General features: G+C 37.0%; 1 protein-coding gene across 1 annotated transcript in view; it reads right to left on the bottom strand.

The window, feature by feature from the left end:
* Nucleotides 1-495: 495 nt before the first annotated feature.
* Nucleotides 496-19,079, bottom strand: part of UBL3 (ubiquitin like 3) — a 56,084-nt gene continuing 37,500 nt past the window's right edge. The window contains exons 2-5 of the mRNA XM_041416053.1: nucleotides 10,571-10,679; nucleotides 6,923-7,009; nucleotides 2,658-2,735; nucleotides 496-2,249 (exon numbers count right to left, since the gene is read on the bottom strand). Coding sequence (XP_041271987.1) covers nucleotides 2,197-2,249; nucleotides 2,658-2,735; nucleotides 6,923-7,009; nucleotides 10,571-10,679 — 327 coding nt within the window. The 3' untranslated portion in view covers nucleotides 496-2,196. The remainder of the gene's footprint in view (nucleotides 2,250-2,657; nucleotides 2,736-6,922; nucleotides 7,010-10,570; nucleotides 10,680-19,079) is intronic.

Genomic DNA, 19,079 nt, shown 5'->3' with positions numbered 1-19,079 from the left:
CACACTTTTGTCTTTTTAAAGAAGAAGGTTTGTGTCCCTACAGTTTCTTATTTAGCAACCACACTGCAGAGCAGAAGGAAAAGCCCCCTCCCAAGATTCATTTTGGTAACAAGCACACAATGGTGTCATCTCAGTTCCAGCACCTCAAGGGGTATGTCCGTGCTCTCTGCGATCAGCAAATGAGACTGCAAAAACTCACAGTAGGAGCACACAGCACACGGCTCCTGTGAGGCACACAAGGGTGTGACACAGCTGCACATCTGCAACTGCTCATGCTCACATTCCTCTTCAACAGAAGAAAGACTTCCAGGCCACTTATGGAGTGAAAGGAAAACAAATATTCAAGTGATAAATCCCATTAGCATTTTCCAGAAAGCTTTGTGCCCCTCCTTTAAAAAAAAATAAATAAAATGGAGTCCTTACTTAATTTCCAGATTAAGAAGTACTATTAAAAGCAGTTCAGGCCCAATTACAACCCTTGAAACACCACTGAAATGCACTACAATATTCTTTTATTTAGTTTACAGAAGAGTCTATCAGTACAGGTTGCAGAAAGAAAATGTTTAGTGCTATTTACAATTTGTTTTAAAACTCTGCTCTATACAAATTTAATTCTGATCAGTATGAACAATATTTTTGTAAATCTACTGCATATAAAGCATTTCATCAAAGCAGTAACAATGAATAAAATAACCTGTTTACATTTGAATGATGCCAATCATTCGGAGAAACGATTACACAGAACATCTGTAAGAGTTGTGGACACTTAAGTACAGAACACAATGTCAACCTGTGACTCAGTTTTTTAAAGGCTAAAGCTATTTATATGGAATATTGTTCTATTATACTACACGCCAATCTATATTTAACTTCTATAGTTATGTATTTTATAAGATTTTTATTAAATATATTCTACACATATTTGTAATTTCACCCAGGAAGAATTCCTCCCCAGTGAAAAAATATAAAATCTTTTATATTTTTTAATTTTTATTTCTTTTTATTTTTTACAGGTTTAGATGAAACTAGCTCATGCTTTAGTGCTGTGCAAATTTCTTTAGCATATCAACATTTAAATTATTGATATGAAATAAAAGAATGGCATCCTTTTCAATTATGTATGCCTTCAAAAATCAGCTTCTGATTTTAATACCATTGCAAGCACTAATACCAAATGCAGATTACGTAAAGAAACAAAACTAGTATTATGGCAGAAGTTTTTCTTTTTGCTTTTTAAATTTTAATAATTCTTTTGAAATCTCTAATGAGTAAGCATGACACTGAAGTCTAAGGTACAGATGAGAAAAATGACTGAAAAACACCAATTGCCAATATTCAAATACATAAAACTGATTAGTAAATGATGTTTTCTAACATTTATGCACAATAATAAAAGCCTATGAACTACAGGAAACTACCCCTCCCATATTAAGGCTAGGAAATGCACTCTCTGCACTTGTTTGTGCTGTCTGAATAAGCACTCAACTAACACACGATTGGAGTGCACACAGTAACAAAAAATCAGTTACATCAGCCCTCTACAGAGTGCTTTTAAATTACAGGCACATAGTATTTTTTCTTTGTTGCAGTGAAAAGATATATAGTTAGACTTGGTTTAGTTAGTATTCTGTGCCAGTTTGGCCACCGAGGTTGACTTAGGTAGAATTGACTTAACAGTTTTTCCTTTGATTTGGCCATAAGTGAGATTTGTTTTATTTATTAATATACTATTTTCCAGTGTTGCATTATACATTGTGGGTTATTACTAGATGTCTCAAATATTGTTAGATTGTTGAGGAGAAATATACTGTCAACCATATTTAGTGCAAATTGCATCTAGAAAGCTTGACTGGTTAGATCCGGTTAATGCAGATTTTTGTGGTAGCAAAAAGATTCCTGCTATGGAAAAAAACACAAACTTTTCTGGAGACTGAATTCTTTCAAAAAGTGATGTACTGTAAGATTATTCAACAAACAAAAAGGAGGAATTGAAAAAAATAAAGTGTTCATAGATCTTTCACTTTTTTTTTTTTTTAAAGACTAATGAGACAGTGTTCATGTATTATTTCAGTTCCATGGATTTACAGACAGGCTCTTCCTACAGATGTTTGAAGCAAGGTAGGGCCTCTTCTATTCCAGCAGCATGAAAGACAAAGACTATATTACATCACACTTAGCAGGTAAAGCTAACAGGGTTTACAGGATTACACAGCAATTGCTTTCTCCAGTTTTTTCACGGTTCCTTTGACCTGCAAAGAAGAAGGAAGTTTTACTTACATTCCATTTCTAAAACAATAAGGCTGTTCTGTGTGAGAGTATGCTTAATACAAGTCTGTTCTTAATTATTTCCAGTAAAAAAATTATTTCCTGCTATGCACATGCATACATAACTGAAAAATAAATCAGGACTAGTTTTTCACAATAAAAAGAAGAGCTTTTAAGGTCTGAGAAAGTTTCTGCACTATATAAAAATGCTAAACCAGAAAGTTAATTTCTTAGTTTTCTACAAATGTGTGCAAAAGCATTCTATTAACTTCTTCACAAAAGAGCACAAGGATTTGACTTTTCTCTACTATGAACTAGTCAAAGAGCCCTTAAAGAGACCTGACCACTTTGCCACGTACTTGTGTAAGAAACTCCTCTAGTGCCCAGCCTACCTTGAGAGTTTGGTTCTGGCAGTGTCTCTCTAGCCACCAAATGCATCACTGTTGTTTTGCCAAAAGGAAGTTTTAATGCTGCAAAAAGAGAAAGGGAGAATTATTAACACATTATATCAGACTTTTTTTCTTCAAAATACCAGTTGAAACTAACTATAATTGGATTAGCACCTGTTCAAAATTTCATACTGTTAAGTTTGAACTGCTTACTGGTTTGGTAAACCAGGGACTCAGGGCATGGCAATAGTCACTTACAACACTGCATTCTTAAAGACATGAAACTCCTGTTAGGAAGCTTAGCTTTCCTCTTTTGAGTAAAACAGTGAAGTGGGCATTCATGCCAAGACTCAGGTGTTAAGCACTCTTTAATGATAAAGATGAAAAAAAGTTGCTAATGCAGCCACCAAATTGTATTATAGCCACCAAATTGTATTATTCCTGAGATATCAAAGCACTGAGCCTCTATGGTAAAACAGATTTTCCTAAAACATATTTTGATCCATAACACAGATTTTTCGAAATACAAAATGTCTGCATCTTGCCTTTTAATACTAATCTGTGACATCAACTGCATGTGAAAAATATCAAATTTAAAGTAGTAGTTCTCACAATGCTGCCTTTGTGAGGTTTAGCAACACAAAATTTTAAAAACTGGTGCTTTCCACAATTCATTCTGCTTGTGTATGAAACTAAAATGATAATTTTTCTACATTCCAATTTAAGTACACAAATACACTGTATACTTAGAGTATCTTCCTTGACTGTTTTTCTGAGAAATAAAAGGCAAAGATGGTCTTCTAGCAAAGTTCTGTCCTTCCCAATTTATAGTGGAAAAAAAAGTGATAAATTTAACAAGAATTTAATCCTTAATACACAAATCATTCTGATTTGAGTAGACTTTGTCCTGTCAAACTCAAGTTACAGCTTTTATTTTCACAGACAGTGAAGTGGCATTCTAAGTGAATAAATGAATAAGGAATGTGCAATAAACCTGAAGAGGCAAATGAAGCAAAAAATGCCTCTCTGTTTTAATCCCTACAGCATAGATTAAAGATTCATCAATAAAAAGCCTCACTACAACACTACTATTAAATCATGTTCGTTCCCTACATATTTATTTAAATAAATGCAAATTATGATCAAAACACAGGTTCAAGCACAGGTGTAAGCACACAAAGTGATACAGAACTCCACAAGATTCTTTGAAGCATCTGTACTTTGGGAAAACCCATCTCTATGAAAAGGCAAATCTGAAAGTTGCTTAGTTTACTTGAAGCACTGCCTGTGCCTGCAATTGATAACTTGAAATCTGACAAAGATGATGCATTTTGGGTACTTGATACCATGATACAACTTAAAACTTTGACTGTTAATATGCTCTTTGCAAACTCCATGGAAAAGGATTGTCTTCATAACATAAACTCTTGAATTACAAAATAATCACATTAGGAACATCTTTCGTAATATCATCACAATTCATGAGACTTCATTGGTGAGTTGGGGAGATTAACTATTTACAGTAATCAAGTAGTACTATGCTAATATTTATATTAACTAATTTCAGCTAGTAGTTTGCATAGTTTACACAAGTTCTTGCTAGAAATTTCCAGCTTCTTGCTTGCAGCACCACAACAGCAACTGAGCAGCCTCACTTATGCTCAGTAAGCCTTTCTTGCTCTTCTCTTTGTGGTCTCACCCCTTTCTCTCAGTTTACCCAATTTGTATTTAATGCCTTTCCCAACTGCTCAATTCCATTGTTGCTTTGTATTTTCTACTGTCAGAACTTACTTTTCACCCCCTTTTGGAATGTGGATGGCACACGGTGGGTTAAACTTCCCTTCCCCAGTAAATAAGGAAGCAAATGCTGCTGATTACCATTATCTACCAAGAAATGGAGACCTGTTGATTATGTATTACTTCCCTAATTAATATTACTTGAAATGCAAACTGCAGTACAAATATTTAGCTAAAGGATTAAATTTCCTGTTGGAAGCTGAACAATGCCTTGCTAGCCAACTCCCCAGCCCTCTGCACAGGCAGGACCCAACAAAGCAGTGTGGCTCAAGCACTGCAGGCAGGAGCAGTGAAGCTTTACAGAGGTATCTGTTCCACACTGCTCCCAGTGCCATTAGCTCTGCTGTTCCTGTAGTGACAGGCCATTCAGAGGAGAGATCACAAGGGATGATTTATTGAAAATAAAGTTTTTCACTCAAAAGCACTTTTTCCTACCAGTTTCTCTTTTTTGAGGCATCTTAGTTTATAGGAGTCTCAAATTCATAACACTACACAGACATGTAAGGTAAAAGTGAACAAAAATGGACTCCAGTTAAAAAGGAAAACACCAAACTGTTTCCTTGGAAACTTTTGTTTCACTGGATGATAAAGTGATTTTCAGGAGGTCCAAATTCCAGTCAATATTTCCTAATCACCTAAAGCAAATATAACACTAAGTGCTATAACTCAGTCAAAGAGAACTGCAGCTAGAAAAGCTTAATGAAAGTCAAGCTAAGAAACATAATATAAATATTGTTTAATAAACTCCCCCCTTCACCTCCCTTTTAAAGGTAACTAGTTCACTTAAGGTTACCTCTAATGAACAACACAAACTAAAGTAAGAGTCTTTTCAGGCTGTTTCATGAATTCCTGTTCCACTTTCAGCTGTGTAATCTTACTCCTGATAACTTCATTAGTGCTGAAGTTAAGCCAATGTTTTAGGGATTCTTTTTCTTAAAACAATACAGCAACGAAAATATTTTTGAAAAACACTAATATACATGTAAGTTCCTTGGGGTAAAAACACGATGATTAAATCTCAACGCATGAGTGATTAAGAATGAACTAAAATGCCCTGAACCCAAGTAAGTGTTCAAAATTCATAGACCTAAGTTGATGCACAAGTCAGCAGCATGCAGCTATTATTTTTCAGCTTAACTCATTAAATAATATATTAAATACATTAAACAAATATTCAACATTTTCTCAGATTTAGACAAATGTCACTAAAGGAAAAAAATACTGGTGGTAAAGAGCAGCACTCAGTAAAGTATAAAGTAAATATGGTGAAGTAAATCCTAGTTAGCTATCCTTGCCTGGAAATGTAGGGTAAGACTAGCATCTTTAATTGCAGAGATGATCCAAGACTTAACATTTGTCTTTCAACTTTACTCCAACTGCTACTAGCTGCACTCACTGTCACCTGGTAAAAATACAAATCAAAGAGTGAATAAAAATTTCAGAGTTCTTCCAGCTGAGCTGACAATGATCTTGTTTGTATATATAGAAGCATTAAAAATTTATATATGTGGAGAATAAATCTATAAGTACATCACTAGGCAACACTGGGAATGGTAGAAAATGAATCAATAGCTGTATCATCCCGGTCAATTCTTCATGGAAAATCACCATAAGCAGTCCAGAAATATTATTTTCAGATTCCTCTTAACTTCAAAAACAATTCATTGGTGTATTTCTATTATATTATATTCTCCTTTCTATACTGCACTCAGGTACCAAACCATGAATAATTTGAACATACAAAGTAGGAGCATTAATTTGTTTTTAAACTGGCACAGAATGGGGAGTCTCATATTGTTTAGTCATTGATACAGCTGATATTCCCATTGGAAAATGCTACCTACAAAAGGAGGGATGACTTAAATGCGTCTCACACCTCTACCAAGGGTTCCCACCAAAACGCGTAATTGTGAGGAAGCAGCTGCCACGAGGGGGCACAGTTGAATTGCATTTCCTTAGCAAACGAAGTGAAGCCATTTACTGTTGTTTTCACATAACTATGCAATTGTATCCCTGGGAGAGCACTGGACAGCAAGAATGCTTCCCCTCATTCTCATTCATAGGGTGTCTTCCTGCGTTGCACGAAGATTTAAAGTATTGTTTGACCAATTATCATAAAGTCTATCAAGCATTTTAAAATACTTCAGATATTTATTAAGTAGCTTGTCCTGCAAATGCAGTGTAAGAGAGGTGGAACAAAATATTCCATTTAGAAAGACAACAAATAAAAGCAGCACTACAGTTTCTTTGTGTGAGACTTGACTTAGCAGGTGGCACCTCGCAAAGTTAAACAGCTCGTGGTAACAAGATGGAAAAATATGCAATAAAATACAATGCCACTCTATGCACAAGAACAGGAGTATAAAGCAGGCCATCCTGTGATCTTGAACAGTAAAGTAGTATTCACTGAACTGTAAATAAATATCCCCTTTGCCTAACTGTAACACATACAATGAAAATTATTTTCATACCTCCTAATGTCACATTGCCATGAAGAAACCTCCCTTGATAAATAAGCCGCAAGATATTTGGACTGCTGACTTGTTCTTCTTCCCAATCTGAAGAGAGAGAGAATTTTCCACAGTTACATTGTAATAAAAACATTTTTTGTTATTTCTCTCACCTTTACCCAGGAAGAAAATCGGGAAAGGACTCTTTTGCATAAAACACTAAAGAGAGAACACAGGCTGAAGGTACAGGAAGATAATTCAAGGCCAGCACTCCTGAAGTCTATTCTTGAATCTATTATTTGACCCTGGGTATTGAAACACGTAATTTTATGTCTGCACGTATAAATATTACTGATGTCACAGACTGCAGGATATATTTAGCACATACACAAGTCCTAAAGAACATATTTCATACATGCAAATTGCTTCCTGAATCTTGATCAATCCAGGCCATTCTGAAGTTTCCCAAGCCACACTCCCCGTCACCAGCTAATTGACTAACTGGAGCCGTTCTCCAGCAAAGGGAAGCTGCAGCACACAGAGCGAGCGCGCATGTGATGGGTCACTTGAACCAGGACTCTGAGATCACAGCACTGAAAAAAAGCTCCGGAGGCGGCTCAGCGCCGTTCGATGACGGCCAGATCCAACCAGTTCCATGTCTGGAGGGGGCAGTGACCTGAGCAGCCCCCGACCGCCACCACAGAGCCCGAACACAGGCTCCCTCAGAGCACACACCACCAATACATTTTAAGGAGCTTCTCCAAAGCCCACCCGTTTTTATGTGTGTTTTTATGTGTTTCAATGTTTTTATGTGGCAAGCAGTGGTTCAAAAAAAAGCAAGCCTGCATTTTGCTATAATGCTTAAGCTATCATAAATAATTGATAAGCTTAAATGGTCTTTTCCTACTCTTTTCCCATTCCCTGTCACAATGTGAAGAACAAATAAATATGCACTTTGCTTTCAGACCAAGTATCATAAAGCCTTGAAATGCTGAATTTAAATGGTCTCTCTGGGAATACAGTGTCTTCTGTTTCTTAGATGACCAGATATCTGGCTACAGTTGTTCACAACTATTCTCTCTTTCTGTTTTTGTAGTGTTTATATAGCAAAATCAATATCCAGCAAGGGATCAGGACAAGCCACAGAAACCAACCTGTTCACTGGGAACACACAATTAACATACAGGCAATAGCAACTGGCACCACAAAAGGAGAAGAACTGAAAAGGGTAGAAGGGGAAGCATTTAAAACAAAAGCCACAGCTGCAGAGTGTACAGAAAGGCATCTGGTGCAAAAAGCAAGCAGGCAGAGACTGGGCAGCAGGAGCCACCTCAGCCCCAGACTGCGGTGGAAGCAAGGCTGGTACCAACAGTAGAATGTGCAACACTCCCAGGTGCTCCCATGTGCCTGGTTTATAAGATTAGATCAAATTAGGCAACCAAAGCTATTTGAATTTCAAGTATTTCCACTTAGGGTCTGATTCAATTGTCTTGCAATTCAAGTACATGCCCCTTCCGCTGTGCTGTGAAGTGGGCTACATCAAGGATGTGAATAATCGCACTGCTACCATAATAGTTTAGTTTTGGTTTTTTTTACTCCATACAGTCTGAACTCCACTATACTGTGGCTGTAAAGAGAAATTCAGCCAGTTGACAGTGCCATAATGATGTAAAACCACAACCAAAAGAAGACAGACTAGCTTTTGGCACAGGTATTTTCTCACTGTTAAGCTGCCAAGTTACCCATCCTTTTAATTTCTGCTTCTTGGCTGGAAGTCTGAAACATTTCTTTCTGACATGAATTCAGATTTTAATTTCCAGTGATGACTAAATGAACCAAGGACTCATTGAATCTTCCTTTTTTTTTTTTTAAGTTCAGATAATTGCTGTACCAGAAAGAAGTTAACATTATTTAGCAGAAAATGGGGAGGAGCAGAAGAGAACAGGTAACTTATCTAGATGATACACATTAAAATAAATTGGGTATTTTCTACTGCAAGTCGAGACATCCTTAATTAACAACTGTATTGCCAAAAGAGGTGGGGCGAGGTTTGCCTTAATCCTGCCAGCATGTGATGGAGGTTATCTCATTCCTTTTTTCCCCACAACATGACAAGTCAAAATGGTGGTAAAAATAATTGTAATGTCTCTGTTTCAAGGCAACTTTAGTTCTCATCAAGATTTCTCAGTCCTGTGGCAAAGGGGAGCACTCTCAGTCTGAAAACAGCTAATGGGCTAATGTTTGTGAAAATCTACATGCTATTCTGAAGTGACTTTTTATTTCCTTTTAAATTGAGACTATTCTTCTTTGCAAAAGCAATTAAATATTCATTAAAATTTAGAGTGCTCTCTCAGGACTGCAGATATTTGAATTGAGATCTCCAGTTCTGGTTCTACTGTTTTTTAAAGAAGAGACTTAAAGGTCTGGGTTTCTTCCCAACTCTAAACTCAGAATCTGCAACTTTCAAGCTCTTCTCAAGACTGTGAACATGACATCACATGTTCACAAGCATAAATTTGAGTAAGGAAAAAAAATCCAGTTCTGCCTCTACCAATTCAGATAAATGTACACAAAGAACATTTGGATATGACAACTATGTTGTACATTATATACATATGTACATTAAAATACGTACAGCACAGAAGCTATGTTAACCTATTTTTTAAAGCATTTTACATCTGTAACTGATACTTCAGAGGACTTAAAACCTCCTCCTTCATTACATATTTTACTAAATACATAATACTGCATCCCAGCAAATCAAACAGCAAACTGAGTATTTTCCTGACCTCAAAGACCAGTTTAAGGTTTAAAATACTGATTATCACCATTAACTTTTTGGCATAAACTATTATCCACCATATGTCTTTGACAAAGGCACCACAGAAACAGATAGTGCAATGTTTTAGTTTGTCTAAATAGTAGTCTTTTTAACATCAAAACAGTAATCCAAATGAAGTCCTGTACCAAAAGAAGCATTTTCTTTCATCCTATGTAATGCTATGTCTGTGTTTTGGCTATTTTCCCATGAAATCATAGTCGGGGAGAACAGAAGCACTTTGTTTTGGGGAGCTATTCACATATGTGAATACACATCTTAAGTTCTCAAGTCCATTTTCCAAAGCCAGTATTCCTGTATGACACCAAGTATATTTACACAAACAACATCCAGTCTTCTAATGTCTCTTAAAATGGGCTTTTATATTTGTTTTCTCCCTGGAAAAATATCAGTATTACAGATCCTTTCCATGATTAGGCAGTAAGGAAAAAGTACTTCAGGCTCAATTTCACTAATGCATTCCTGTGACTTCCCATGTTTTATTTTAGCTGTTCTCACAGAAGAGGTTTTATATCTCCAACATTTCCTCACACTTACTAGATCCTCTAAATCGATCGATAAAGAAAAGTGTCTAAAGATAGGGGGAAAGAAGTACTTCAATTTGGGGAAGCAGATTTTAGAAATAAAGTAGGAAACAGTCCTGACATCTAAAATTCTGCCCAACTGAAGGAACTGTGAAAAAGAAGGCAGGACACCTGTATTTCTACACAAATCTTTGTCCAGATAGTGAATAAACATACTTAATTTGAATGTTGAGCACACTTCAGTCTGAATATACAGGGAATCTCCTTGCTCACCAGTTACAAAGCCAAAGGCACGCTGCTACTCACCCATTGGCCAGTTGTCATACACATGTTTTGCAATATCTGCAGCAGAGTCATTCGGTGAAAACAGGAACTCTTTTGTTTTCCCGCTTACCAAGATGAGGCGCAAATTTATCTGGTAAAAAACCCCAAAACATCAGTATTAGGAAAGTTTACAGAGACAACTTAAATTATTTATTTTTTACAGTTACTAAAAACTGTCGTTGGTTTTGGAAAACTGATCCAAATGATTTTGAGAAAACAATATAACATGTTAACATATGTTAAAAAGAGGGTCAAAGAGGTCAATAAAATGTTGTTCACATACCCATAGTCTAGAAAGATTAAATTCTAACAGCTGGTATTTTTCATTATAAACACCAGAAGATTCTGTTAGTGATTGAATCAACTGTGACAGTAAAAAATAGCTCTCAATAAGGTAGAAACAGACTCTAACAATGACACATAAGCAATATAGCTCCTGAATGAAGAGGAAAAATATAAACCTGAAAAATTAACTTAGAGAGAATTAGAATATCAAAATCTGCACCTGAATACCCTATGAGCCTAAATAAAAGCCCTAGAATGGTCCCTCCTGATCTCAGCCAGTGCATCTCCTACAAAATGCCAGAGAGTCAGACAGCATACTTCCTTGCTCCCACAAGCTGCCACAAAGCTGCCTTCCTGAATAATCCCTCTGCCGGTCTTCTGAATCCAAACTTTATCCCACAACTGTCTTTCACCACAAGAAAAGTGAGGTCCACATTCAACAAGTAACAAAATCACACCGTAATGTTTCTTTCATTAATTTCCTCCATATAACCACCAGCACCTTCAGCCATAATTTTGCTCTCTTCTATTTGCAAACTACTGAATAGAATTTCTTTTCCATATAGCATTAAGATAACACATATAAAGAGCTCACTATGACATTATTTACAATGCAAAAGAGATTAAATTTTGTCTCCTCAAGCGACTGTTAGCAAGGTCCCAAAATACATTTGGGTAGCTAGCACTTAACAATGCCCATGGCAAGCAGGAGTCTAGCTGCTCTTGTACTTTGACCTACAAGCCCACATTTCATCAAGTTTCAGTGAGACTTTAGCAGACTAACTGCTTGGATACTTTTTTCCAAGTCACACTCTCAAGCTGTGGCTCTCACTTTAGGTAGTTGCAACAAAGCTTTCTTTGTTGGAATTCAGCTAACTGTTTTCAACATCAAATTCCAAGTGCAAAATTTACAGCAAAGTCCAAGTTTTCTAGACTTCTTGAAAAAGACCTCAGTGCATCACATCTTCTGAACATAAGAGCCCTGCCTCAGCTGCCTACTCTCCACTTATTTCAGAAGCACTTTAGACAGATCATCTATTCCCTCCAGAATGCTTTGGCTTGCATTCATCCGACCTATCTTTAAGCACCTAATGGAGATATCCAAATTACAATCTCTACTATCCAGCACACTGCAAGGTCAATGAAGGAAATGACCCCTCCTAAAAGCAATTCAGTGTCTATTTCAAAGTGTAGCAAGTATAAAAAGAGTGAGTGTAATAGGCTAAGTTCTCCTCCCTGTCCTCCCACCAACACCCTTTGGAAAAATGCAAGTTCTCCCATTAGCCCAGGAAAGCAAATTGTAGCTGTCTCTGAGAAAGCACCACAGCCACTCCAGGAGCACCACTGCATACCATGAAATGACAAAAAAAACTTGAAAGAGAGAAACTGAGGGAATGCTGTTTAGTCAAAGAGAATTCTTCATAAAATTCAGAATACATTTGGCTATACACAATACTGTTTTCTTTGGAATTTCCACAATGATTAAGGAATTATTTTCAAATTTCACCAACATTTAGCAGAAAAAGCACATCAAGTTCTACTGTTCTTGTTTACTCCAAAAACCTGACTACTGTAATGAAACTACAGCATCAAAAAGTTGGACTATATTCAGGTGTTGTTTTGCTTATATCATCTTTCAGTTTCAGTATTTCACCCCCCCCTTTACTGACTCCACCTCTGTATGTATAGACAACACTCACATACACAGTTTCTTTAGCTGGACGGACAACCTCAGACAACCTCTTCAAGCTTTCTCCAGTGAGACACCTATTCCTCCTTTCATCCTAGGAACCTGTCTCTGCACAATTTTTTCTATTTCGTCCTCAAACAAATGACAATTTCTGAAGCATACTACATGATGTCTAACCAGATGCTTGTAGACCACCAGTAGTTTTCTCTGTCTACTGGAAACATCTGTGACTGTGTCCCAAGAGCACATAAGCCTCCTTCATACCTGCACCACGCTGTTTGCTCCGTTACTTTGCACCCCTTCCTACTTTGATCAATTATTCAGCCTCCAAGCTTTTATCTTGGCTGTATCACCCTAAAGCACATGGCTACAAATTTCATCCCACTCCTATTACTCCATCCCTCAGAGAGGAAGGAAGCTAGGTGTAAAGAAGTATTCTGCATCACAAAGATATTTCAGATTTACCCCATGTCTGGGCACTGGATGTAAGAAATCCCCAAAGTTCTTCCTCTCTCTCCATTACAAGCACTTTTCAAACTTCATGTCATCATTGAATTCTAGCAGCAAGACATCTTTACACTTACCTTTGACATTAAATGAATTAGGAAACATCAAAATTGATCTGACAGTTGTTTCATAACGAATTTAATAACAAGAGCTCTCTGAGCTGCCTCCCCCGTCTCAGCCAGGTCCTTTATATGAGGCTCACAGACACAGTTTCTCTAATACTTTTTAATTTCTCCTGTTTAACCAACAGTTTGCAAAACACCACCATGCCAGTTACTAAGTACATATTCAGATGACACTATAAAAATATGCATGTAGAAAGTAAGTTCTTTTCATCAGTTTTCCACACTCCAGCTTTTAGAAGTCGGGTGTACTGCATTTGATTTCAATCTCTCTATACCTCATTATTTTAAATTATTTTTTAAGCATTAATGCACCTTTTAAAAATACCAGCATACTGCCAAAAATTTAGGAAGTTCAGACCACATCACAAACTGTTACTTGTCCTTGGAATGGGCTACCTGTTTAAAAGAACAAACAAACCAACCCCAGATTTTCAACACCACTGCCTACCTTAGCTTTTTCACCAGCAGCCCTTTTGCCTCTCACTCCAATTCCCCATATCGATTTCCTATACTCTAACTGGCTCATGAGACACCCCCGCTTAGCTCGCTCCCTCTGGCTAAGCAGTTCCAAAACTCTGAATTTATATCATTTACCTAAGGATTTCTTTTGCTTCATCTGTGTGTAATTTATCTGTGACAGGGGTTACCTGGTTTTAAGACCACAGCACTTTCCTAGGCAGTAGACGTAACACCAAACCATCCACTCCCTAGAACTACCTGGTTTGGATCCTATGAGGAGATGACTAAAAAAACCCCAGAAGATTAGCCCTGCTGAGCACTTAAAAGTATCATTATGGCACTGCATTAACACAGAAGTGAAGTTATTCTTCTTCTGCCACAACATTAGGAAGACACATTTCTTTTTATTCTCACTACTGAGTTTTGAGATCACCAGGCACACTAAAGTGAATACAGAAAGGAGATTAATATCACTAAAAAATAATCAAAACTAACTAGGCTTCCTGGAAAATTTCATTAAGTCATACCTTTGCAATTAATATACACCATAAAATCAATATAAGCAATATGAAGGGGATGGGGTGGGGCGGGGGAAGAGTGAAAAATGTTAGATCCTTCTTTCCCTCTACCTCCCCAAGATGGATATGGCTCTTGATGCTGAAGAGCATTTCTTATAGTCTTACTAAAATATCAAAGGCACATTGAGATAAGATAAAAATTTTACGGGTATATTACAAAGTATGTATAAAACACAGCATAAATATTTTCATTTAAAAAAAAATCTTCACGTATCAGCAGAAGCCCAAAATTAATTTTTAAGTCAGTCATGCAGATGTTACAGCAAAGATATAGCTGTTCTAATGAAAGGTTTGAGTATTTTCTTATTTATAGTACAACATGCCACCGACATATTTAGTTTGTATGTTTGTCTCTCTCTCACTATATATATATATATATATTTCTTAATCTTGGCTTGAAGGAATCCTAGTCTTGAGTTGCATATCACACTATCCCAAAGGGTTTAAAGCAAATAATCCTACAATTTGCCTCTAAATTTAGAATCCAATCTCATTTCCCTCAAGAATATTGGTAAATGTAACAATTTGGAACTGCTGTACTATTTAATCTTGCAAACTAACTATAGGGGACCTGAAAAAAAATATTTCTGGCAAAATTCCAGAAACCTCAGAATTAAAAGAAGAAAGGATAGCTGCATACGTGTATACACAATTACATGTATACACAATTACTCAAAGTGAAGAAAAAAGTCTCGGTTAGGTAGAGGAATTTTGAAACAAAAGCATCAAGTTTTTATTTTTCAAGTTAATAAAGGATTCTTAGCAATCTTAGCTATCCTATTTCCTACATTAAAAGCTGCCAAGGAGGTTGTATCTGTATTCCTTGTATGCTTAAAGCCCCTCCACCTATTCTTGTCAAGTGTCTTGATGACAAAAAACTTTTGCAATTTTCATAGCCCTGACAAGTTTGCTCTTCAACTGGCAATGTTACAACTCTCCTGATTATGTTTTTTTTTTCCTTTTTCCAGGGTACCAAAGGGAGTTCCAGCCTTTTGCTACAAAGCGATAGGGATCAAATCCTCACACTTTTGCGTTGTAGCACCAAGTGTAACATTACTGCTGAAAGCAGTCAAGGGCAGCCAGAGTATCAGAAGAAGGATTAAATACAATTTGCAGACTACATCCCCTCTGCACACTTATGTAATAGTACATTCTGTTTGTGATCTCAAGCATGCAAATCTCACCCTCTCCCCCCACCCCAATCTTATAATCACAGCTCCACTAACTACCCCATCAGTTGCACTTCATACACAAAAATTTTCAGTGTAGATTATATTATCCAAACAACAACAACAACAAACCCCCCACCAAACAGAAAACCACCCAAAAATAAAACTGTATTTATGAGAAGATTATAACTGTGACCACAATTTTTGGCAGAGAAATTTGGGTCACATGGATGCTGACATAGAGTAAGTTGTGTTTTCTTTGTTCTAGGCATCTGCAAAGTTTGTTCATTCTTTAAGGCATACCTACAAAATATCTTAGTACCACAGTTCTTCTAATTTCACAGTTAATGTTAAACAAATGGGAAGTCATTTAATATCAATAAACGTTTTGTAGATTGGAAATCTCATTTCTTAATGTTTGACTTCTCATCTATTCAGTTAAACAAGCTAGGTGGTTATCAATTTTATGCTCCAGTAGCAGCTTAAGATTGCTCCCCAACTTCCAATTAAAATGCAGAGAAGTGTCATATCACTACATCACATGCAGCCCCAAGTTAAACCAACTGCTTTTCTTTAGCTGTTTTAAGATTGAAATACATACACAAAACATTTTTTTCCCCCAACCTCCAATACACTTACCTTCTTGTTCAAGTTCATTATTGTAAGAAGTTGGTTCTCTAAAGACACATTAAGGTTTCTTAATGGCTCTAGGCCAAAGAGAAACCTCCCATCCCTGCTTTAGTGACTGAATTCCACCAGATTTACATACAAAGTTGAACCAAGCCCAAATAACAGTCTAAGCATCACACAAGCCAAGTCAGCAGGGAGCTGCAGGTTCTGGACACCACATCACTGCTGGAATGCATCCTCCTGAACATAATGAAGAACTTCAGTTTTCACATGTCTGTTGTAGAACCTGAGCTGTTTCACTGAGTGCTTACTTCTCATTCCCAGCTTAAATTTATTCTTGAATAAGTTACACTCACTCATGTCACATGCACATCATGCTTTAGCCAAAAAACCCCTGGGGTTTTGATGGCTTTCTTCTGCATCTGCAGACAAGGACACACTTAGCTAGAATGAAAAAGCAAAGGTTTTCTTCATTAAAAGGCTGGGCCTTGGTAGGAACACTGTCTTCAGAATGCTGAAGCACATCAATAGACATTAAGGTAACTGGGCTTGGTAGGCCTGGAGGGGACCTATTAGCAGCCTTCCCATGCCTAAATTACCAAAGACCTCTTTACTGAGGTCCAAGACAGAAGATCAACAGATAATGGTCATAAATGGAAAAAAGAGACTGAACTGTGATCAGGTAAAAGGTTTTCACCCTGAGGATCTCAAAACAGTGGTCATTCAGAATGCTGAATGACCTGAAAGGTTCATGCTCTGGAAGGTCTGGCCTTGTGGATTTTCAAGGTCCAATCAAAAAAGCCCCAAGCAATCTGGCCTAAATTCAGTGATGAGCTGGGCTAGAAAATTGCTCAAGGTCCTTTCCAAAGTGAACAATTCCACAATCCACTTTAATCCCTATCCATATCTTTAGTTTTGTTTAAACTTTCTTAAATACGCATAATTAGAATGACACACAATATTTCAGAAATTTATGAAATTATACTAGAACCTCCTTAAACCGACTGCAAAAGCCTCTCCATTTTCAATTACAAACATCACAACTGTCTTACATTTGTAATGCAATAATCTCACTATGCTCTTCTCTAGCCCAGTTGTTTCTATGACAAACTTTCAAGCTTTCATTTCAAAATACAGCTTTTAATCACCCATAATGTACAGGATATTTTCATTGTAATTCAACTAATTCTGTTCCTATTAATTCAGTCTTTGAGATAATCCCATCTCCACACAACACCACAATCATCTTCTATACTATTCATCATCAACAAATTTCATCAGCATACTGATTTTCCCTGTCCTAGAGGCATAAACAAAAACAATACAAAGACAGCTGGTCCCAAAATTATCTTTAAGGAATTCCACTAAGCATAACTGGCAGCCTGACGCTTACATCCTGAACACTGTACTTTACCATCTTCTCCACCTAAGTCACACACTCAATCAAACCCTGCCTTCCCCAGCTGATCCCTTTGCTATGCAATATCAACTACTCACTGAAATGCAGGCAGATCACACCTCTTCTGCATTTCCCCCATGTGGAAAATACTCTCCTTCCAGAGAAAAGTGGCTGATACAGGCAGATCACACCTCTTCTGCATTTCCCCCATGTGGAAATGCAGAAGAGGTGTTCCCCCTTTTCTCCTTCCAGAGAAAAGTGGCTGATGAATCTGTCATGATCCAATTTGGATAAATAGAAATAATGAATTTTATTCTATTATTTATTTTCTGCTCCTTCTCAGCATCCTTCCCGAGATGGTCACTCATCTGTCAAGTTCAAAGTCTCTCTTCATATCTTTTCACTCAACTAGCATACAGATATTTTATAACTTAATTTCTTCAACCTGAAGAAACACCAAGCACGAAAATTCCTCAGGCAGACTCCTTATTACTAACCCACTATATTTACTTTAATCAGCATCTGCCTCCTTGAAATCCAAAGCCTTTACATATACTCCTGCTTTGTTTATTCTTCCATTTGATTTTAACTGTATCAGCTCATGGTCACTGAAATGAAGTCATCTCCCCAAGCAGCCTTCTGAAGACTTCCAGAACTTTGTGGGAATTTGAGACACATCTAGAATAATAATATTAGCTCCTTCTCAGCCAAGAAACTAGCTGGTGAAGGGACTGAGGTGCCCAAGGTAAGAAAGTAAGAGAGCAAAAGTATAAATCTGTAGCCCAAATGTGCAAGCATTATCAATGAGAGAGAAGAGATCCTTCATTCTGAACCCTTCTTCAAGAGTCACTCGGTAAAATAAGTTAAACTACAGTTCTCATTAATCCCACTTCTAGGCACCTATTTTCACCAGATATTCTACAGGAAGTACAGGTAACTTAACCACACTTCCTCAACTGAACACCTAAAATTTATACTTGGCAACCCTCAGAACTCCCGTATTTCGCTTTGCCCTACCTCTACAGCACCATGCAGTACCTGTAATAAATTTGCTTTGCATTTTGAAAAAAAGACTGACATGGAAAATGAAAAGAAACATAAATTGTCCATGTGAATGAACAAAGCTGCGAAGATCCATTGCCAGCTGCGTCACTTGTTCAAAGCCACACCACTTGTGAAAGTAGGGCAATCCCAGCATGACACCAGGTAAATGTGACAGCACCCTGCGTCACTCCATTCAGGGCTAAGGTGAACTTCATACAAGTTCCAATGACACGCTCACCTTTACATTACTACAAAGTGAAAGAAATATGGTTTTACGTGCAACTGCTTTCTCAAACAAGGAATGACTAAGGAAGCTTTGCACTGCTAAAAATTTAGTTAGAAAATTTCAGAAACTTGAAGTGAAAAGAAAGAGAAAACCAAAAAAGAGCACAAACAAATTTTACTTAAAGAGGGGGAAAAAAGCAAAATCCTACAGGCATTTAATTCAGTAGCTATGATAGGACTAGCTGTTTCTGTGGAAACCACTACACTCTTGAACTTAAAATCCTAGTGCTTGGTTACACTTCATCCATTTCCTCACTTCAGTTCAAGTAACATAGGAACAATGGCAATATCCTCCATTGAGTTCCAGGGTTATGTTTTCA

The sequence above is a fragment of the Onychostruthus taczanowskii genome, unplaced genomic scaffold, assembly GCF_017590055.1.
Source record: "Onychostruthus taczanowskii isolate IOZ18803 unplaced genomic scaffold, ASM1759005v1 scaffold50, whole genome shotgun sequence".
Lineage (NCBI taxonomy): Eukaryota > Metazoa > Chordata > Aves > Passeriformes > Passeridae > Onychostruthus > Onychostruthus taczanowskii.
The sequence above is the reverse complement of the archived record's forward strand: the minus strand, read 5'-3'. Positions and strand labels throughout refer to the sequence as shown.